At 51.5% G+C, this 22236-nt stretch overlaps 1 protein-coding gene across 1 annotated transcript in view; it reads left to right on the forward strand.

Annotated features, from left to right (window-relative positions):
- Nucleotides 1–22236, forward strand: part of LOC128847362 (zinc finger protein 850-like) — a 34310-nt gene that overhangs the window by 6329 nt on the left and 5745 nt on the right. Inside the window, exons 6-10 of the mRNA XM_054046752.1 lie at nucleotides 7909–8130; nucleotides 11871–12116; nucleotides 19345–19432; nucleotides 19999–20125; nucleotides 21375–21488. Of these exons, the coding sequence (XP_053902727.1) occupies nucleotides 7909–8130; nucleotides 11871–12116; nucleotides 19345–19432; nucleotides 19999–20125; nucleotides 21375–21488 (797 nt within the window). The remainder of the gene's footprint in view (nucleotides 1–7908; nucleotides 8131–11870; nucleotides 12117–19344; nucleotides 19433–19998; nucleotides 20126–21374; nucleotides 21489–22236) is intronic.

Below are 22236 nucleotides of genomic sequence, written 5' to 3' on the forward strand. Positions count from 1 at the left end.
TGACAGCTGACTCAGGCTCATGGGGCTCGGGTTCATTCCTATGTGAACGTCGGGGCCTGGGCTGGAGCCTGGGCTCTGGGACCCTCACACCTTGCAGGGTCCTAGAGACAAGGCTCCAGAATAAGCCTGGAAATCTATACAGCAATGAAAGAGCCCCATGAGCGCAAGTCGGCTGGTACGGGCCAGCCACAGCAGGTGCCTAGTTGCTGTGTAGGCAGACCCTGAGCTGCCTTTAGCGTGGAAAAGTCTCCAAGTGGAGCTAACACCACCATGGACATGAGAGACTCCTCCACGCATGGGGGAAATTCTCTCAGGGCCCTGACTGGGGCCGGCCATGGTGACAAACCCATTTCCTCGTTCCCACACACATCAGGGGCGTTTGGCTCCCAAGGTTCCAGCTGCCCATCGCTGGGGTGAGGATCCAGCAGCAGCCGAGCATCAGCTGGTCAGTGACCCTCTGGCTCTGCCTGGTCTCAGCAAACCCCAGGCAGAGGAGGAGAAGCCCCCATCAGCCCCTTCTCCCTGCTGCAGTCCTGGCTGCTGAGCTGATGGGCCACAGGTGGGGGAAGGGAGAGAGAGAAACTTCTCCAGCCGCTCCCTCTGCCCGACTGAAGCTCCCCCCTCTTCCTTCCCCTCCCAGCTGGGATCCCCCTGCCATGGAGATGAGGAGAAGGACACTTGAGCCAGGCCGCACCTTCACTCTAGACACCTGTCCCCATCTTCCACCAGCCCCGGGGCTGGGTTCTCCCACTTACCTGGAGCTGTTCCCTGAAGGGGGAATGTCCCTGGGGGCTGGTTACTTCTCCCCTCCCCAAATCCCCCAGGGCGCTGGGCTCTGGGGGATCAAACGTTAAGGGACCAGGCCGATGGGTTGTGGGGAGGACACTGGGGATTGAATGATTGGGGCTGGTGGAGCTGGGAAGCAGGGGGACCTGGGTGCTGGGCTATCGAGTGTTTGGGGATCATGGGATAAGAGGCGAGCGAGAGCACAGGGGCAGAGAGGTGCTGCCTCATCACTCACCCCCTCTGCCCCTTCTCCCTGCCCCCTCTGCATTCAGACAGCACCACTGAGAGGAACTGATTTCCACAGGGCCTTTTGTTGGGGGAGAAGTGGTGGGGATTAGCTAGCACATGTCCTCTGCCCCTCCCCCACTCTTCCTGGTCAAACTGACCCTGAGCATCTTATTGATTCTGAGCCCCCATTAGCAAAGTGATCGTCTGAGTGACTGAGTTCTCCTGGGGGGATCTTGTCCCCTTCCCAGATCCTCATCTCACTGTCCTCCAGGGTGGTTTGTGGAAGGCGGGGGCTAGCGCACCCTGAGACAGACTGAACTTTGGGTTGAGGATCTAGTTTATCAGATAGAAAAGGGAACTTCTAATGAGTGTAGGCCCTAGTTCGACCTTTCTGATTTTGGTTTTGCACATGACCATGTGACTCCATCCCTCCCCTTGTTTCTGTTTGGATCTCTTGTCTCTCTTCAAATAAATGTCCTTTTGTTTTGCTATCAGCAAATTCCAGTGCTGTGTGTGATACCAAAGCGGTGGTCTCAGTGATGTTGTGGGGTTCAACCCAGACCAGTGTCGCCGCCTGCCCTGTAATCCTGGCTGTGTCTCCCTGTTGTGCAGCTGTGGTTCAGCACCCTCACACCAGCAGCCTGCACACAGCACCAGGGCTGCCCAGAGGATTCAGGGGGCCTGGGGCAAAGCAATTTTTGGGGACCCCTTCCATTAAAAAAAGTTGCAATACTATAGTAACATGTATTTGGAAATGTAAAAAAATAACCAGTGAAATACATTCAAAAATTAATTTTTAATAATTTGAAAATACACAAAATACATTATTTAAAAACATTAAATGCTTTAATGGTATGTATACATTTGCAATTACATAATGGGCTGTCGCTGGGTGATGGTGATGGTTGGTGCCAATGGGCTGTCGCTGCCTGGGGGTGGCGCTACTGTTGCCCAGAGCTGGGTGGGGAGCTGGGCTCTGGGTTGGGGGGTGCCCAGCTCAGAGGGGCTGGGCTCGGAGCTGGGGGTCAGGGCTGTGTTGGGATGGGGTCGGGGGGTGCCCGGCTCAGAGGGACTGGGCTCAGAGCTGGGGGTCAGGGCGGCGGGGGATGGGGTCGGGGGGTGCTCAGCTCAGAGGGGCTGGGGTTCAGGCCTGGGGGGGGGTCAAGGGGTGACTAGTTCAGAGCAGCTGGGCTCGGAGCTGGGGGTCAGGGCTGGAGGGGGGTCGGGGGTGCCTGGCTCAGAGGGGCTGGGCTCGGAGCTGGGGGTCAGGGCTGTGGGGGGATGGGGTCGGGGGGGGTGCCTGGCTCAGAGGGACTGGGCTCAGAGCTGGGGGTCAGGGTGGCGGGGGATGGGGTCAGGGGATGCCCGGCTCAGAGGGGCTGGGCTCAGAGCTGGGGGTCAGGGCTGGAGGGGGGCCGGGGATGCCTGGCTCAGAGGGGCTGGGCTCAGAGCTGGGGGTCAGGGGATGCGCGGCTCAGAGGGGCTTACCATGCCGCCTCCCCCCTCTCCCGGAGCCTGAGCGAGCTGCGTCCAGGAGCTCCTGCTGCTCGGCCTGCTGGAGCTCGCAGCCCCACCCCCCTTACCCGCGGCTCCGAGCAGGAGGATCTCAAGCCCCACCTGAGCCACACCACTGGACGCGGCACGCTGAGGCACCAGGGGATGGGGGAAGGTGGAGGCGGGGGGGCGGGGAGCCTCCGACATTCTCGTGGGGGCCCCTATGGGGCCTGGGGCAAATTGCCCCACTTGCCCCCCCGGGCAGCCCTGACAGCACCAGGGCCTGTCACTGGCTTCCATCAGCTTTGGTTCCTCTTTGCTGAGTCACCCCAACTCGCCCCCCAAACCTGAGTCTCCCCAAAGCCGGCTGCCCTGTAGTGTCAGATCCTCCTGAGCGTAGCACTCGCAGAACTTCAGTAACTTTGCTGCTCTCTTAAAGAGACAGGGCACAGCTCCACCCTGTTAGGTTAGCTGAGGACTTGCCCTTCACTGTGATCTGCAGCACCGAGATAGTTTGTTGTAAAACTAAAAATAAGTTTATTCCCATGGAACCAAGGATTAAGGAATGTCTAGTAAGAGTGAAAGCAAAACGAAAGGCTACAGACAAAACATGCTTTGAAACATACATTTAACTGCAGCAAGTTACCGTCTTGGTCTAAGCAGGTTTCTTGCCTAGATTCAGTGTCGGGACTTTCAGCGCTCTTGGCTGGAAGGTTCCACTTTTCTCAGATGTACCGGAGCTCGGCCTTATGGTATCTGCCCAGTAATGGATGCCAAGGTGACTTTGTGTCCTGGTTATAGTCTCTAAAGTTTAATTACCTCGCTTCTATCTCCCATTGAGAGTGGGAAGTGGCATCCAGGGCTGGCCTTACCATGAGGTGAACTGAGTCGGCATACTCAGGTGCCAGACTGTGGGAGGGGCGCCACTAGGACCCAGAGTGTAGAAAATTGTGTCTGCTGCTGGTGCATATGTATTGTCTCTGCTCTAGATGCACAGCGATGGTGGAGTGCTGTGCTGGAGGAAGGAGGGCACAAGAGACATAACAAGCAGGCAGGAGAAAAGGTGAGAGGGAATAACAGAAAGCAGCAGGAGCTGCAGGGAGAGAGAGGAGGAGGAGCCTCTTATGTACCTCTCTAGCACCCTCAGGAGTCTGGCTGATTAACACCAGCTTCTCAGGGAGCTTCCTGTTTCCTGCTGCTTCCCTGAACCCACTTGAGGAGAACAGGCAGTCAAGTGAAGTAGTAGGAGCCAGTTAGGCCCTTAAGACCCTGATATCTTCCCTCACTCAGGCCCTGCTACCAGCCTGCTTATTTGTCCCCTTCAATTGAGTGTTGAGAGCCACTATAGCTGGCACAGAACAGCAGTCATGAGTGAAAGAAGAAAACGCCCCTCTGGGGCAGCATTCGGAAAAAGAAAGAAAGCAAAGGAAGCTTTTCTATCTAAGAAGGAAGGCGCTCTCCTGAGATACACAGACACAAATGTTCATGGTGAGCCTTCCGGCCCCAGTGAGGATGTGAGTGGTGAGGAGATGCCTGATCTTCCAGTTAGTCAGAGTGCAGGTGACCTGACAGCTACTGCAGCATCCATATCTCCATCTCAAATGGATGTAACCATGCACATTCCTGAAGAAAAGTGTAGCTCAGAGAAGAGTGTGGTGCAGGCGCAAGAAACAGCTGCTGCTGAGTTTAGTTCCTTAAGTCTAGATGATCCAGGACTGTGGACCCACTTGAGCAGTAGCCTGAGAGACTTCCTTGTACTGCATGGGCCACAGCAAGTGAAAAACTTCATGTTCCCCAAAGACAATGAAAATAGAAGTTTCCATCCAACACATTACTGGCGTGAAATCCCCAATGGTGACAAAATGAAGAGGCCATGGCTTATGTACTCAAACACCCAGAATGCTGCATGTTGTTTTTGTTGCAAACTCTTCCAGTCTAATGTTCCAGCCACATTGGGTTCTATAGGAACAAAGGACTGGAAAAATCTGGCTAGAAATCTGGCATGCCATGAGAAGGCAGCAAATCACCAGACAGCATTCCATAGGTGGAAAGAGCTTGAGATGAGACTAAGGTTAAAGGCCCACCATAGATGATCAGCATCAAGAGAAGATTGCATCAGAGTCTCTTTACTGGCAAAATGTTCTGAAAAGGCTCATTGCCATTGTGAGAATGCTTGCTACCCAAAACTTAGCACTGCGTGGCACTTCAGATCAGCTGTATGTGTCAAACAATGGAAACTTCCTTAAAATTGTAGAGCTGATGGCTGAGTTTGATGCTGTACTCCAGGAGCATCTAAGAAGAGTCACCACCCAAGAAATGTACACACACCACTACCTTGGAAAAACAATTCAAAATGAGATCATACAGATTCTGGCAACAAAAGTCAAACAGGAGATTGTGGCAGATCTGAAGTCAGCAAGATATTACTCTGTTATTCTGAACTGCACACCTGACATCAGACATACGTAACAATGACTTTAATGGTGCGTTTTGTAACAAGAACATGACCCAGTGAAAATGTCCCTGCAATGGTGACTGTCAGAGAGCATTTTCTAGAATTTATTGACATTGATGATACCGTATTACAGGAGCTGGTATGACAAATGTGCTTCTTAAAAAGCTGGAAGATATGGGAATTGCGATAGCTGACATGAGAGGTCAGGGCTACGATAATGGTGCCAACATGAAAGGAAAGAACAGAGGAGTGCAGACATGGATCCGAGAGTTAAACCCTCGAGCTTTTTTTGTCCCATGCAGTTCTCATCCATTGAACTTGGTGGTCAGTGATGCAGCCTCAGCTTCTAGTGAGGCTGCTGAATTTTTTAATGTAATTCAAAGCATCTATGTATTTTTCTCTGCATCAACTCATCGATGGCAAATTTTGAAGCAACATCTGGGAACATCCCCTCTGACACTGAAACCACTGAGTGCCACACGATGGGAAAATCGAGTGGAGGTGATAAAGCTTCCAAATTGGGAAGATAGACAATGCCATAGTTGCCATTATGGAGGATAATGCTATGACAGGAACTGTTTGTGGGAGAACAGTGGCAGAGGGAAATGGAATCACCAGAAACATACATAACTTCAAATTTCTGTGTGGCTTAATGTTGTGGCATGACATACTGTTTGAAATAAATGTTGTAAGCAAGAGACTCCAAGGTGTTGACCTTGATATATCTGGAGCAATGGAACAACTGGACAAAGCAATCATACCCACAGTCTTACCGGTCAGATGAGGGATTTCAAAATGTTCTGAAGAGTGCACAGAAGTTGGCAGAGGAACTTCACACTGAAGCTATTTTCCCACCCATTCAAGAATACAAGAGTCACCGAAGAAGAAGACATTTTGATCACGAGGTACAGGATAATCCTATAAGAGACCCCAAACAATTCAAAGTTGAATTCTTTAACCAGGTGCTAGATTGTGCAATACAGTCAGTTGAAGAACGTTTCATGCAGCGCAAGGAACACAGCAGTATATTTGGGATGTTGTATGATATTCCAAAACTCCTCACTATACCTGAAGAAGACCTACACCAGCAATGCAGGGCACTAGAGACAGTGTTGACACATGATGACATGCGTGATATTGATGCAAGTGATTTAGGTGATGAACTGAAAGCCCTTTCAAGATACATTCCAGCAGGATCAACTCCAAAGGCTGTTCTGGAATATATGTGCACAAATAAGATGACCACCCTCTTTCCAAATGCTTTTGTTGCTCTGCTCATACTTCTAACACTTCCTGTAATAGTTGCCAGTGGAGAACGCAGCTTCTCCAAGCTGAAGTTAATAAAAACACATCTACACTCCACAATGACACAGGAGAGGCTGGTTGGCTTTGCAACCATCTCAATAGAGCATGAACCTGCCCAGACTGTGGACCTTCAAGAAGCAGTTCAAATCTTTGCAACCAAGAAGGCACAGAAAGCACCACTTTGATTATTCAAACAGATAAAAATGCCAGTGTTTACTATGCAGACAAGAAAAGTTAAATTTGTTGTTCGGGTGTTTGAAAGTTAAGTGTTACTTAAAATTTTTGAACAAGGCATTTTAAGTTGTTAGTTCTCCTTTATTGGGGTAGGTAGCAGAGCAGTACCTGAGAGTACTTGAGAGGAGTAGAATAGGAAGAAGGCAGAATTGAGACCTTTCAAAGTTTTGGCCCAAGTGAGGGGGCATGGGTGTGTTATTTGAGCTCCCCGCCTCAGGTGCCAAAATGTTGTGGGCCGGCCCTGGTGGCAGCTTCCACTTTGGTTCACCTGCTGGCTTTGTCTGCCCTTGGTGTAAATGTAATTTCATTGTCCTTGCTCCATTTACATTGGAGACAGGTTCCAGCAAATGGAAGAACCACATTCCTTTGTTTAGGGAAGGAGTGACATAAGCCTTGCCCGACAAACACATTTTAAGAACATTTTCCAGCCTGTGTTTCTAATTCTTTGTGTATGGCCCATACGTATCTCACGCAAGCATATGACTGATCATATTAGTTTCCATGACACCTTTTAGATACAGATTATGGCACCAGTGAGCTGGGTTGGTGAAGCCAGCTGAAACTCACTTCCAGCTCCCAGGAAGCCCCTGGCCCTTTGGCACTGGAATGCTCTCAGGGTCAGAGCAGTACACTAGTCCTTGGGGAACTGCTCACTGGGGATTTTTGTGGGTATCCAGTGATAGGTGGCACAGTGCCCACTCACGATTGTCTCAGGCCTGACCCCCATTTTGGGAGAGGGGGCATCAGGCCAAATCTGAGTGCTGTTGACACCTGGTGGGGGCCAGGGCCAAAATGGAGTGAGTTTTGCTGTGATCCACGTGCGCCAGGGCACAAGTGGGCAGAGCACCAGTCCCTGAACCAGACCAGCTGTAGTTTGCTGGTGACATGCAGGTGTGTGAGAGGGAGCTGCAGTCAGTGCCCACATGGGGGAGCCAGTTGGGAGAAGGGCAGAGGCAATCCTTGGTGGGTGTGGGGGACACACAAGGGGGTTTGGCCTAGAATCCAGGGATGGGTTAATCCAGCCCTACAAATACTTCCAGGAACCTGGTGGCAAAGCTCTGACAACAACATGAACCACGTGAGGGTGCAGACAAGAGATCAGCTCTGACCACCTGCTCCCTGTGCCAGTCTGTTACCAGAGCGGATCAAACACAGTGTCCCCGGCTGCCCGTCACCCCCGTATGACCCTGGATACTGGGGACACGCTGGAGCAATCCCAAATCTGCACAGAAACCCCCTTTCTCGGGATCTGGGCGCCTCCCCCGGGTACGTTGGCCTCTGTGCACGACGCCCCCTTAATGCGGGGAGAAGCGCCCTGCAGCGCGATGGGTTTATCGCTAGGACCCAGGAGCAGCTGGGTGGGAACAATGGCCGGGCTCCCTGGGTCCCAGCAGCAGGAAGTGACTCGCGGCCGCTGCGGTGACTCTGGTCCCAGACTCCAGCGAGATCCCCGAGCCCCGGCGGCTGGTGCTGGGAGCCCGGAGCCCGGGCTGCAGCCGGGAGAGGGGAATCTCCAGCAGGGCCCTTCCCGCTGCTCCCCAGGAGCCTCTCCCAGGGCAGAGCCCCCAGCCCGGCCAGGCCCCTTCCCGGCCCGGCCCCTGCCCCAGGGGGCCCCGCTCGGAGGGAAGGTGAGAGAGACCCGCCCCCCCGGGCTGCAGGGGGAGGTTTGGCCCCAGGCTTCTCCCAGCGGAGCTGGCTGCGATTCCCGCCCGGGGCCCGGGAAAGCTGCCGCCAGCTCCCGGTGTGTGCGGGGCGGGGGGAGCCAGCCCGGGCCGTGCTGGGGGCTGGGGCAGTCACACGGGGGCTGCCCCCACCATCTACTGCTTTGCTCGTGTGAAGGTGCCGCTCACTGACCTGGGAGGCCCAGGGGCTCTGCTGGCCCTAGGGATAAGAGCGGGCAGAGGAGTCCAATGTGGGGACAATCCGTGCAGGGGCCAAACTGATGTGCAGGAGGGTCAAGGCGCTGGAGGTAGGGGAAGGAGGTGGGGAAAATCAGAGACGGGGTAGTTAGGTACCAGGGTTAAGAATGTGGCTAAGGCCCGGCCAGGCAGTATCAGTGGGGAAACCCCAGGATAAGTAAGGGCAGAGGAGTTAAAAGTGACAGCAATGGGGGTGAGCAATCTGCAGTGGTTGCAAAAAAGGATGTTGAGGGGTCAAGGGGCTCCCCCCCCCCCTGAGAGATGCTACACCTCAGCACCCGCTCCCAGGGCTGGGTTCTCACACAGCTGCATCCCAAGGCCCAGAGGCATGGAGCTGCTATAGGAGACCTGATTCTGGGCAATATTTCAGATATCCTCTCCCCTCCCAAAGTTTTAGTGTTTAAAAGAATCCCAGATCAGTCGCAGGAAGGCTCGTGGGCTGCCTAGGGATCCATGAATGGGAACCACTCTGCGGATGTCTAAGTGGGCTGGGATGTAGGAGACCCAGGTTCAATGCCCCCCGCAAGCAGAGGAGGAAAGCGGGTTTGAACAGGGGTCTCCCACATCCCAGGTGAGTGCTGAAAGATAGAAGGTGGGTACCACCACCGCTGCCTCCTTCTCTGGCTGTTTTGGGTGGAATTAGGCGCCTACCTAGCTCAAGAAACAGCTTAGGGGCCTGAGCTACCTGACTCCAGGAGCTGGGCTCCCATTCGGGGAGCGCTAGGCAGGGCTAGGTGCCTTCCTGCCACTGAGAGTTAGGCGCCAAAGTCTGTGAGAGCCAAGATGGGTCTTGGGTCAGCATCTCCCATGGGCAGGCTGAGGTGGCTCCTCGCCTTTGTGGATCCCATTCTCAGACGCCTGCCTCTCTGCATTCTCTGTACAGGGAGCCTAGACACCTAACTCCGCTCTGGGGATCACAGGATTGTTCCTGTGACTTGCTAGGGGCCTAAAAGCTAGTCCTTACAATGCTCAGCATCCCGATGCCTCCATCCCATCGTGAGTCCAGCCCCCCGGCCTTTTCCTCACTGCTAAAAAGGGTGGGTTTAGTTTTTATTGTTTAGGGTTGTTTTTTTACCATGGAGTAACTAAAGTACAGGATTATTCTGAGGTAAAAATACAGTGAGGAGAGAGCACTTGAGTTTTAGCAGTGAGGAAAAGGGCTGAGAAAATGTCTCTGAAATAGGATCAGAGAGCAGGGAGGTAGGTTCCCTGTATTTTCTTTTTTCCCTCCTGGACCATGGTGCACTTTATTGACACCCACCCGTGTGTGCCGAAGTGCAGCAGTGCACATGTTGTGTCGGAAACTTGTTCAGGATGCGTAACTGTGGCAATGGGGGATAAGTCTGTAGAAGGGACAGTGGTAGATTTTCTGCCTAATTCCTTGCACTCAAAAGGTGTTTGTAAGTATTTTAAATACTGTTTATCGGGTTTGGCGGTATACTCAGTGTTTTGTGTGCATTAAATGTTTGTTTACTGTAGAAACCGTGCAGCTTGATGTACACATAGTAGCATCTGAACCCCACATTCAGGGAGTGGAGCCCCCGGCCCTGCCCCTTCTGCCTGAGGCCATCTCCTCCTCACCCGCCGGAGCCCTGAGCCCCCTACTGCAGCTGGAGGAGCCCCGGCCCGCCCACCCCAGCCTGGCTGAGTCCTGGGCTGCCAGCTGGCCCGAATCCCAGACTGCTGTCTGGCCCAAGCACCGGCCTGCCCACCCCACCCGTCCCAAGCCTCAGCCCACCCGGCCGGCCTGAGCCCCAGCCTGCCTGCCTCAGCCGGAGTCCTGAGCCGCCAGGCACCGGCCAGCCCGCCTTAGCCCCTGCTGGCTTTGGGGAAGAAGCAGAGCAAGGGGGGAGGAGGAACAGTGTGGGTGGGGCCATAGGGGAAGAGCAGGATGTAGGAGCGGGGCCTCAGGGTGACTCATGGGCGGGGCCATGGCCTAGCTGGGGAAGCTTAGCCCCCCTCCCTTGGGCTATTTTACCCGCCGCCCAAGGATCTACAGTGGAAAGAGACTAATAAATAACACCACCTTTGTTCCGGGTTTTACAGACAATAGCCCTGAGGTTTAACTCTGGGCAATGCTTTTCTGGATTACCAAAACATCTTTCTTTGTGCCCAAATTTAAAATAGTGATTTCACTGTGATAGCAAATTGTGACAGGCGTGTCCCCTCCATTACAAGTTCCTACCTCTGGACAGGAGGCTGGGGAAAGCAAGCAGAGTGTGACAGGCAAACCCCCATCCTCCATTCTTTGCTGTCCTGGGACCAGGAGATGCAGAAAAGTAGAGGATGAGGAAAGGTGAGAGGTAGCAGATTGTGAGGAGAATACACTCTCCCTCCATCACTGCTTGCTACCCCTGGATCAGAGGTTGGGGAAAGGCAGAGGCAGCAAAATGGTGAAAGGGCAGCAAAAGAGAACAGCTAGGTGTCAGTAGCTGCTACCCAGTAGCAAATTGTACCGGCGGCAGTTACACTGGCCAGGAAAGGGGCGGCAGAGAGCCCTGCAGGAGTGGACATGGCCCCTTGGTCGGTTATTTTTAGGAGCAGATGAACCCACCAAGCCTGGTGGCCTGGCACAGCTCCATGACCCAAGTGAGGGAAGCAGACCTGGAAGCTCCGGCCCAGGGCTGGTAGCCAGTGAGTGTGGTGTGGAGACAAGAGACCGTCCCCGACCAACAGTTCCCTGTGCCAATTGCTTCCCAGAGCGAATCACACCCGGAGTCAGTGTCACTGCGAAAGGCGTCCTCTGCAGCTCCAGGCTCTGGGTAGCCTCTCTAGGACCCCAACACCCCCCGTCTCTGTTTATATCGTGGACTCTCTGGAATAATCCTGAGTCTTGATAGAAATCCCCCTTCTCCTGCCTCCCCAGGCCTGGTACATCTCCTTTCTTTGTACGATGACCCCTTAATGCTGAGAGAAGCTGCCTGCGCCCAGGGGACATGGGGTCCCTGAGGGGTTTATCGCTGGGACCTAGAAAAAGCTGGTGTGGGAGTGATCACTGGGTCCCGGCATCGGAGTCTCTGCAGTAAGGGCTTGTCTACACTGCAAAATTAGGGCGACTTAATTTAGGTTGACCTATAGTCCCTCCTGTAATTGAGTGGGCTGTTGGTGTCCACGCTGCCCTCCTGCTAGCGGAGCGCGTGCTTGCCAGGAGTGTTTGCACCGACTGATGTGGGGCACTGACAGCTGCACAGGGCTCTGGGGTGAGAGCCCAAGCTGTGACCCCAGGGCTCAGTTTCACAGCAGAGAGCCTATCCGGAATGAAATTGACATCCTGGCTCAGAGCAGCAGGGGACTCACAGCTGGAGCTGTAGGCTCCTTGCTGTGAAATTGAGCCCAGCGTGGGGGTTGGGGGGGAGAGGGGGTGTCACAGCTTCCGTTGTCACCCTGGGGTGAAGGGTGGTGGCTCCAGCTGTGAGCCTGTCGCCCGGCTGACAGTGGGGTGGGGCTAGCTGTGAGCCCAGCCCCTGCTTAATTTCACAGCAGGGAGCCTACCACTGTGGGATCCCCGCTTCTTGCAAGATCCAGAGCGTCAGCAGCTGCTGCTGGCAACCCCAGAGTCCTGTCTGCAGATGGGAGAGGAATATTCCCGCTGCTCCCCAAGAGACTTATCAGTCCGGACACCCCAGCCTGCCCAGGACATCACTTAAGGGGAAACCTGCCCCCTGCTCCCAGGGCGGGCACTGCTTGGAGGGAAGGTAAGAGAGAGCCTCCCATCCGTCCCCCCAAGGAGCGGTGCCCCCCCCGTCACACCTGGGTTGCATGGGGAGGTTTGGCCCCAGGCTGCTCCCAGCGGAGCTGGCTGTGATTCCCTGCCCTGGGCCCAGGAAAGCTGCCGCCAGCTCCCAGCATGTGCGGGGCGGGGGAGCCAGCCCGCGCCATGGGGAGGGCTGGGACAGCCACACCTGGAGGGATAGAGGGGGGTGGGAGCCAGAAGATGTCTGAAGAGGGGCGGGGGTGTGTGTGCAAGAGGGGATTTACAGGTGAACAGGGATGTGTGACGAGCACAGAGGCTGAAGATGCAGATGCAGGGGGCAGGATGGCCTGGGGGCAGGGGTGACTGCTGCATGGAGGATGAGGCAAAGCAGAAGAGTCAGTGTACTGGGGAGAACTGTGGAGCCCACAGGACACAGGGCTGGAATAGAGGGAAATCTGGGTGGTGGGATCTAGTGAAGGAAAAGGGGGGATATGGGGAGAGGGGGCTGGAGGGGTAATGTGAGAGCAAGAGGAGGCGGGCTGGGGAAGGGAGAGAGAGGCCAGTGAAAAGGGATTGGGATGGTGAGAGATACAATGGCAGCTTCCCCGTGCCATGGATTCAGATCTCACCCACACCGGTGTCAGACCGGAGTCACTGCTGGCTTTGGCAGGGGGTGAGTGCGGATGGGCCAATGAGATCAGCCTCTGCCTGCCTGTCCCTGGGGGCTGCAGGGGGAGTCCAGGGCAGCTCATTCGTTAGGTGTTGCCATCAGACTCAAGGGCTCTGGTTATTGCTAAGGGAGAAGAGGAGGCTGGTGTCTGGAGAAAAGTTTCTCTCTCGTCACAGAGGGCAGGACAGGAGGCAATGGGATCAAACTACAGCATAGCAGATTTACATTAAATCTCAGGACAAAACTCAGTAAGACAATGGAAGAGACACCTCAGGAGGTCGTGGAAGCTCCTTCACCAGTGGTTTTCCAAAGGAGGCTGGAGAGCCCTCTGCCTTGGGTGGCTTAGATCCAACAAATCCTGCATCTTGGCAGGGGGGTAGAGTAGATGATCCTTATGGTCCCTTCTAACCCAATGGTTCTATGATTCTAATCCTTATTGAATTAAGTGCATGTATTGTGGGAGTCCATTGTATTGAAAATGCTACTGCTTGTGGGCTACTGGGTGGTTGTATGGGAGTCCTTCGGGTGGAATCTCTGGAGATATTAGGGATTTCAAAGGCCTTTTGGGAACAATACGAGTGCGATGGATTTCCTAGGGCCATGGCTTCACTTACAAGCTTACAGCAGCACAGCTGTGCCGATACAGCTGTGCTGCTCTGAGAGCGCTCGTGTGGCCACGTTATGCCGACAGCAGAGAGCTCTCCCGTCTGCATAATAAAACCAACTCTATGAGCGGCAGTTGCTGTGCCAGCAGGAGAGCTTTTTTCACACCCCTGAGTGACAAAAGTTTTTCCTACATAAGTGCTAGTGTAGACATGGCCTAGGGAAGACTTGGTCCCCAATCAAAGGGGAGCTGCTCAGTCGGTGCTCTTGCTGGACCCCTGAGCGGAAATACAGGAGCAGTTGCCCTGAACTGTGCCAGCTCTGTTGCTGGAGGGTTTAAAAGTGTTGGTGGGTGGAGCCTGCTGGGAGAGGCTGGGTCGGTGTTGTAAGACCTGGTCTACAGTTAACAGTCATCCATCCACTGCATCACTCAGGGCTAGGCAAAGTTTTGAGCCCCGAGCGCCATAGTTAAGCAGGAGGGTTCTCTGCCAATTGAAGTCACTAAGCCACAGGATTTGGGGACTTCAACAGCAGAGTCAAGGGAAAGGGTAGGGACGGCTTTGTGGCCTGCAGCATGCAGGGGGTCAGACCAGATGATCATAATGGTCCCTTCTGACCTTAAAGTCTATGAGTCTAAGTTGACCTGACCCCCATTGTGGACGCAGCTTGACGGACGGGAGAATTCTTCCACCGAACGCGCTACTGCCGATTGGAGAGGTGGATTATCGGATGGACAAACCCCTGCCGCTGCTGTAGGACGCATCCATGCTACGGAGCTGTAGCCGCGTTCCTGCAGCGCAGTAGCTGTGCCGCTGTAGCCCTTGTAGGGTGGACGTAGCCTGAGTGTATTCCCCAGCCTGGCAGAGTCTAGTGCAGCCGTTTCTCAATGCAGCCACAACAGACTCCTGGGCAGAAATGGGGGAGGGGGCAAAGCAGTGGCACCTCCCTGCAGTGCCCAAGGGCTCCAGGGGAGAGCTTCAGCTGTGGGGCTCTAGGGGCGGACTTAACCCCCGTCACCCCATTCAGCCTTAGGGCTCTGGCTCCAGGCTTCAGCCCCTCTACCCCAGCTTCAGTTGTGGGGTTCTGGGCTTCAGTCCTCCAGGGTGGTGGGCTTCAGCCATCCTGCACCCCCCCAGTTCCAGCCATGGGGCCCCTTCAGTCCTCCAGGGTGGTGGGGCTTCATCAGGGCTGGCTTTACTGGTCACTATGGTCAAGAGGCAAGCAGTGGGGTGAGCCAGGGGTGTGAGGCTGCAGAAGGGAATTCGGGGGGGAAGCAGTGGGGCCCAGGAGGTGATTGGGAGCCATGTGGGGTGGTGGAGGGCTGGGAGAGGCAGTGGTGGTCAGGGGAGATCCAGGCAGGGGAGGCAGCAAGGGCCAGGAGCACTAAAATACAACTGTACATTAGCAAGACATGAGAAGTTATTCTTCTGCTCTACTCCGCACTGATTAAGGAACAAACCATCCCAATGTGTAGAAAGATAGCAAATATGGCAGGCGACCAGCTTGGCTTAACAGTTAAATCCTTGCTGATCTTAAACACAAAAAAGAAGCTTACAAGAAGTGGAAGATTGGACAAATGACCAGGGAGGAGTATAAAAATATTGTTCAGGCATGCAGGAGTGAAATCAGGAAGGCCAAATCACACTTGGAGTTGCAGCTAGCAAGGGATGTTAAGAGTAACAAGAAGGATTTCTTCAGGTATGTTAGCAACAAGAAGAAAGTCAAGGAAAGTGTGGGCCCCTTACTGAATGAGGGAGGCAACCTAGTGACAGAGGATGTGGAAAAAGCTAATGTACTCAATGATTTTTTTTGCCTCTGTCTTCACGCACAAGGTCAGCTCCCAGACTGCTGCACTGGGCAGCACAGCATGGGGAGGAGGTGACCAGGCCTCTGTGGAGAAAGAAGTGGTTCGGGACTATTTAGAAAAACTGGACGAGGGCGCTAAAGGAGTTGGCAGATGTGATTGCAGAGCCATTGGCCATTATTTTTGAAAACTCATGGCGATTGGGGGAGGTCCCGGATGACTGGAAAAAGGTTAATGTAGTGCCCATCTTTAAAAAAGGGAAGGAGGAGGATCCGGGGAACTACAGGCCAGTCAGCTTCACCTCAGTCCCTGGAAAAATCATGGAGCAGGTCCTCAAGGAATCAATTCTGAAGCACTTAGAGGAGAGGAAAGTGATCAGGAACAGTCAGCATGGATTCACCAAGGGCAAGTCATGCCTGACTAACCTAATTGCCTTCTATGAGGAGATAACTGGGTCTGTGGATGAGGGGAAAGCAGTGGATGTGTTATTCCTTGACTTTAGCAAAGCTTTTGAGACAGTCTCCCACAATACTCTTGCCGGCAAGTTAAAGAAGTATGGGCTGGATGAACGGACTATAAGGTGGATAGAAAGCTGGCTAGTTTGTCGGGCTCAACGGGTAGTGATCAATGGCTCCATGTCTAGTTGGCAGCCGGTTTCAAGCGGAGTGCCCCAAGGGTCAGTCCTGGGGCTGTTTTTGTTCAATATCTTCATTAATGATCTGGAGGGTGGAGTGGACTGCACTCTCTGCAAGTTTGCAGATGACATTAAACTGGGAGGAGTGGTAGATACGCTGGAGGGTAGGGATAGGATACAGAGGGACCTAGACAAATTAGAGGATTGGGCCAAAAGAAATCTGATGAGGTTCAACAAGGACAAGTGCATAGTCCTGCACTTAGGACGGAAGAATCCCATGCACTGTTACAGACTAGGGACTGAATGGCTAGGAAGCAGTTCTGCAGAAAAGGACCTAAGGGTTACAGTGGAGAAGAAGCTGGATATGAGTCGACAGTGTGCCCTTGTTGCCAAGAAGGCTAACGGCATTTTGGGCTGTACAAGTAGGGGCATTGCCAGCAGATTGAGGGACGTGATCATTCCCCTCTATTCGACATTAGTGAGGCCTCATCTAGAGTACTGTGTCCAGTTTTGGGCCCCACACTACAAGAAGGATGTGGAAAAATTGGAAAGAGTCCAGCAGAGGGCAACAAAAATGATTAGGGGGCTGGAGCACATGACTTATGAGGAGAGGCTGAGGGAACTGGGATTGTTTAGTCTGCAGAAGAGAAGAATGAGGGGGGATTTGATAGCTGCTTTCAACTACATGAAAGGGGGTTCCAAAGAGGATGGATCTAGACTGTTCTCAGTGGTAGCAGACAACAGAACAAGGAGTAATGGTCCCAAGTTGCAGTGGGGGAGGTTTAGGTTGGATATTAGGAAAAACTTTTTCACTAGGAGGGTGGTGAAGCACTGGAATGGGTAACCTAGGGAGGTGGAATCTCCTTCCTTAGAGGTTTTTAAGGTCAGGCTTGACAAAGCCCTTGCTGGGATGATTTAGTTGGGAATTGGTCCTGCTTTGAGCAGGGGGTTGGACTAGATGACCTCCTGAGGTCCCTTCCAACCCTCATATTCTATGATTCTAAGTCTCAACTGGAGTATTGTGTGCAGTTCTGGGTGCCACATTTCAGGGAAGAGGTGGACAGATTGGAGAAAGTCCAGAGAAGAGCAACAAAAATTATTAAAGGTCTAGAAAACATGACCTCTGAGGGAAGATTTGAGGGAAAAAAAAAAAAAACAAAAAAACTGGGTTTGTTTAGTCTGGAAAAGAGAAGACTGAGAGGGGACATAACCATTTTCAAGAGTGTAAAAGTTTGTTACAAGGAGGAGGGGGGAAGTTGTTCTTCTTAACTGACAAGAAGCAATGGGCTTAAATTGCAGCAAGGGAAGTTTAGGTTGAACGTTACGAAAAACTTCCTAACTGTCAGGGTGGTTAAGCAATGGAATAAATTGCCAAGGGAGGTTGTGGAATCGCCGTCATTAGAGGTTTTTAAGATCAGGTTAAACGAACACATGTCAGGACTGGATTAGATAATACTTAGTCCTGCCATGAGTGCAGTGGACTGGACTAAATGACCTCTCAAGGTCCCTTCCAGTCCTATGATTATTTTTTCTAGTGCATCTGGAAAAAAGAAAAGGGAAGAAAAAAAAAAAAGCTCTACATCAGTAAATTACAAGGATTTGGTCAGGGATATGTGCATATTTATTAGAGCTGTCAAGTGATTAAAAAAAATGCAATTAATTGCACTGTTAAATGAAAATAGAATACCCTTTATTTAAATATTTTTGGATGTTTTCTACATCTTAAAATATATTTATTTCAATTATAACAATACAAAGTGTACAGTGTTCACTTTATTCTTTTATTACAATTATTTGCACTGTTATACAAAAGAAAGTATTTTTCAGATCTAATACAAGTAATGTAGTGCAATGTCTTTATCATGAAAATTGAACTTACAAATGTAGAATTATGTACAAAAAATAACTGCATTCAAAAATAAAACAATGTAAAACTTTAAAGCCTACAAGTCCACTCAGTCCTATTTCTTGTTCAGCCAATCGCTCAGACAAACAAGTTTGTTTACATTTGCTGGAGATAATGCTGCCTGCTTCTTGTTCACGTCACCTGAAAGTGAGAACAGGTGTTCGCATGGCACTGGTCTATCTGGCATCGCAAGATATTTACATGCCAGATGCGCTAAAGATTCATATGTCCCTTCATGCTTCAGCCATCATTCCAGAGGACATGTGTCCATGCTGATGATGGGTTCTGCTCGATAACAATCGAAAGCAGTGCTGACAGACACATTTTCATTATCTGAGTCAGATGCCACCAGCAGACGGTTGATTCTCTTTTTTTGGAGGTTCTGATTCTGTAGTTTCCATGTCAGAGTGCTGCTCTTTTAAGACTTCTGAAAGCTTGCTCCACACCCCGTCTTTCTCAGATTCTGGAAGGCACTTCAAATTCTTTAACCTTGGGTCGAGTGCTGTAGCTATCTTTAGAAATCTCACATTGGTACCTTCTTTGCATTTTGTCAGATCTGCAGCGAAAGTGTTCTTAAAATGAACAACATGTGCTGAGTCATCATCTGAGACTGCTATAACATGAAATATATATGGCAGAATGTGGATAAAATAGTCAGATACATACAATTCTCCCCCAAGGAGTTCAGTCACAAATTTAATTAATGCATTATTATTATTATTATTTTTTAAACGAGTGTCATCAGCATAGAAGCATGTCCTCTGGATTGGTGGCTGAATCATGAGGGACATATGACTATCGCTTCTCAGCTCTATGAGCCAAGATGTGAAAAAATATCTGACATGTAAATACCTTGCAATGCCAGCTACAAAACTGCCATGCGAATGCCTGTTCTCACCTTCAGGTGAGATGAACAAGAAGCAGGCAGCATTATTTCCTGTAAATGTAAACAAACTTGTTTGTCAGAGCAATTGGCTCAACAAGAAGTAGGACTGAGTGGACTTATAGGCTCTAAAGTTTTGCATTGTTTTGTTTTTGAGTGCAGTTATGTCACCAAAAACCTACATTTTTAAGTTATACTTTCACAATAGAGAGATTTCACTACAGTACTTGTGGATTGGTGAATTGAAAGATACTGTTTCTTTTCTTAATCATTTTTACAGTGCAAATATTTGTAATAAAAAATATAAAGTGAGCACTGTACACTTTGTATTCTGTGTTGTAATTGAAATCAATATATTTTAAAATGTAGAACATTTAATATTTCATTCATTTCAATTGGTAATCTCTTGTTTAACAGTGCAATTAAAACTGATTAATCTCAATTAATTATTTTTAATAGCGATTAATTTTTTTGAGTTAATCACATGAGTTAACTGCGATCAATCAACAACCCTCATAATTAACTTTAGGAAAAACAAATAAGTATTTTAGGAAAATTTGTCAGAGTGGCCACCAGCAAGATTTGATGGCCATACTCTGAGGCCACCAAAAGATCTGTTGTGAGAACCCCCTGTTCTAGAGCATCTGTCTGCAGGGAGAGAGCCTGCAGGGAATCAAGGTGTGAAATGGATTCAAGCCCCCTCTGAAACCTCCTCTCTTGCCCTGACAGGCTGAGGAATCACATCCACATTTTGCTCCAGATCCTCCTGTCTTCCAGAGGACAGGGAAGGGAAATGGCTGTGATGGAGCCAGCTCAGGTAGGAGATTTTCAGGGTGCTGCAGGACAGGGTGTGGTAGAGAGGGAGGGGCAGGCAACACACCGGGGGAAGTAGGGAGGGTGTGACAAACCTGCTGGGACATGGTCAACCTGGGCCTGATTGTCTGAGCAAGCCCATTGGCAGGGCAGGGAGCTGGAGGGAGGGAGAGGAATTCCCCCATTTCTCAAACAGGAAACACCCCCCTAGGCAGGGCTGGGAAAACTGACCAGACTCCCAGTGCTGGAGCCTGACCCCACTGGCCAGAGACTGCTGTGAAATACGAAGGGAAGCTGTTGGGATTCCTGTCCCCGGCTCAGAGCTCTGCTTCCTGCATCAGCCTGTGGCTGGCAGGCGTGTGGTAAACGAGAAGACCCTGCCCTGCCCCGTCTGCTGGGGGAACAAGGCGCTCTCACCTTTCTCCCCACCCCCTGAAGCCTCCTGGCTGCTCTGAGCAGGGTGCCGGGGGGGAGGAGATGGGATTCTGCTACTCTGGGCCTCCTCCCCGGTAAATAGTGAGATTGTGGCTGGGGCAGCAGGTGCTGAGTGGGGAACTCTTGTTGTTTCAGATGCCGGTGACCTTCGAGGATGTGGCTGTGTATTTCACTCAGGGGCAGGGGGCTCTGCTGGACCCCACTCAGAGAGCCCTCTACAGGGACGTCATGCAGGAGAACTATGAGACAGTGACCTCGCTGGGTAAGGGATTCCCGTCCCCTCAGATACTAGAAGCCGTGGGGTCTGCGTGTCTGAATCTGGTCAGTTCTTCCCTGCTCAGTTAGATTAGAGGGGAAATGGACTCCAGAGTCTACACATGCAGTGTGAGAGACTTTCATCTCCCTGCCATGAGGATAGTCTATTTTTTTTGTCAAGGTCCAAATTTCTTGGTGAAAGTATAGTCAAGGTCCAGACTCTAGAGAATATAAATAAGTAAATAAAAAGATTTTGGGGTCCATTCAAAAGTGTCTGATGGTCCAGATTTGGCCTGTGGTCCACCTGTTGACTACCCCGCCATGCCCCCTCCAATGGGATCAGGGAGTCATAAACCTGCTGATTCATCCCCATCCCTCCAGCTTTCAAAGGGGCAGAAGCAGTGTATGGATCTGTCTGTTATTTCTCACTAATTTATAGTGCTGGTATGGCCCTGTTCATCCCAGGATGGACAGACAAGGTGGGGGAGGCAGTACCTTTGACTGGACCAATTTCGGTTAGTGAAAGATATGCTTTTGAAGTTGGCCCACGAAAAGATATTACGTCACCCACCTGGTGTCTCTTTATACTCAGTCCCTGTGATCCTCCATTGCTGGGACTGGCTCCAGCCAGAGGGCTCTGGAGGTTTAGAACTAGGCAGGGATTTGACACCAGAGCTGTGTCTGCATCAGCCAGTCCCCCAGAATACACAGATCCTGGAAGCCCCCAGTGAGGCTGTGACAGCTCCTCCCCCCCACAGACATCTGCCTCTCCCTGGGGGCTCAGTGGCCATGTTCCCATCTGTTCAGATTCTACATCCGTGTAAGTACAGTGGCCATGTTCCCGTCTTTTGGGATTCCACAATCCCCCAGCTCACCAGGTGGCAGGTTGAGCTCAGGGAATGTTCTTTGTGACAACAAAGAACAATCAGCAATCGATTTTTCCAGGATCGATATATCATGTCTCATTAAGACGTGATATATCAATCCCCGAACGCGCTCACCGTCGACTCCAGAACTCCACCAGAGCGAGCGGCGGTAGCGCAGTCGATGGGGGAGCCGCGGCAGTCGATCCCGCGCTGTGTGGACCCCAGGTAGTTCAATCCAAGATACTTCGACTTCAGCTACGCTATTCGCGTAGCTGAAGTTGCGTATCTTGGATCGATCCCTCCTCTCCCCCCCAGTGTAGACCAGCCCAAATACTCTGTCAATACTCGAGATACACCCTCATCTTCCTGATTTCCCCCCCTTACGAGCAGGATTTCCCGTTCCCAAACCGGAGCTGATCACCCGGCTGGAACGCGGGGAAGAGCCGTGGATCCCTGATCTCCACACCTCCAAGGAATGGGACATCCACAAAGGAACCCGCACAGGTGAGGAATCAGTGAAACTGACACACACACACACCATCTGGCAAGTGAATGAAAAAGCTGGGATGCCCAAAGATGTGTTGTTAGCGAGCTCTCCAGGTTGTTTCTCACCCCACCCAGTCAGGCTGTAGCCCTCTGGTATCGCTTCATCATGGCAGATATCACCTATGGCTTCCCACCCATCCTTTAGTGTTACCCGCACACTCTATGGCACCCACCTTTACCCTGTTCCTAGGACTCAAGGAGTAACACAATTAATTTAGGCACCCTGTCCCGCACCCTGTTCTTAGGGGTCAGAGCATAATCTTCTGCGGGCTTACAGGACGTTTTAACCAGTGAAAGAGCCTTACACAGTAATATCCTTAACCTCTATTTATTAACAGTTACCAAGACAGAACACACACGCTAAGCATACAATGCTCACCACTCCCAACAAGGCAGATGAACTTTTCCTGGTGGCCAGTCATGATTGGTTTGTCCAGGGACTCCAGCGTCTGCACGATATAGTCGGCAGGGGGTTGAGATCTGGCATCTCTGATCTCGGGCTGGGTCCTGGAGTTAGTTCTAAGGAATTTCCTTTTGGACCCCAGCTTATATAGTGGCATTTGAGTCCTGCTTAGCTTGACCGTAAGCTATCATTTTATTAAAGTATTACAAAATAGTTCTTTGACCAAGCCTAACATATTGCAAAACAATTCTTTACTCTATCGTAGCCCACCACCTGAGCTGATTTAAACCTTGCATAATTAGT

This window comes from Malaclemys terrapin, chromosome 13 (assembly GCF_027887155.1).
Source record: "Malaclemys terrapin pileata isolate rMalTer1 chromosome 13, rMalTer1.hap1, whole genome shotgun sequence".
Taxonomy (NCBI): Eukaryota; Metazoa; Chordata; order Testudines; family Emydidae; genus Malaclemys; species Malaclemys terrapin.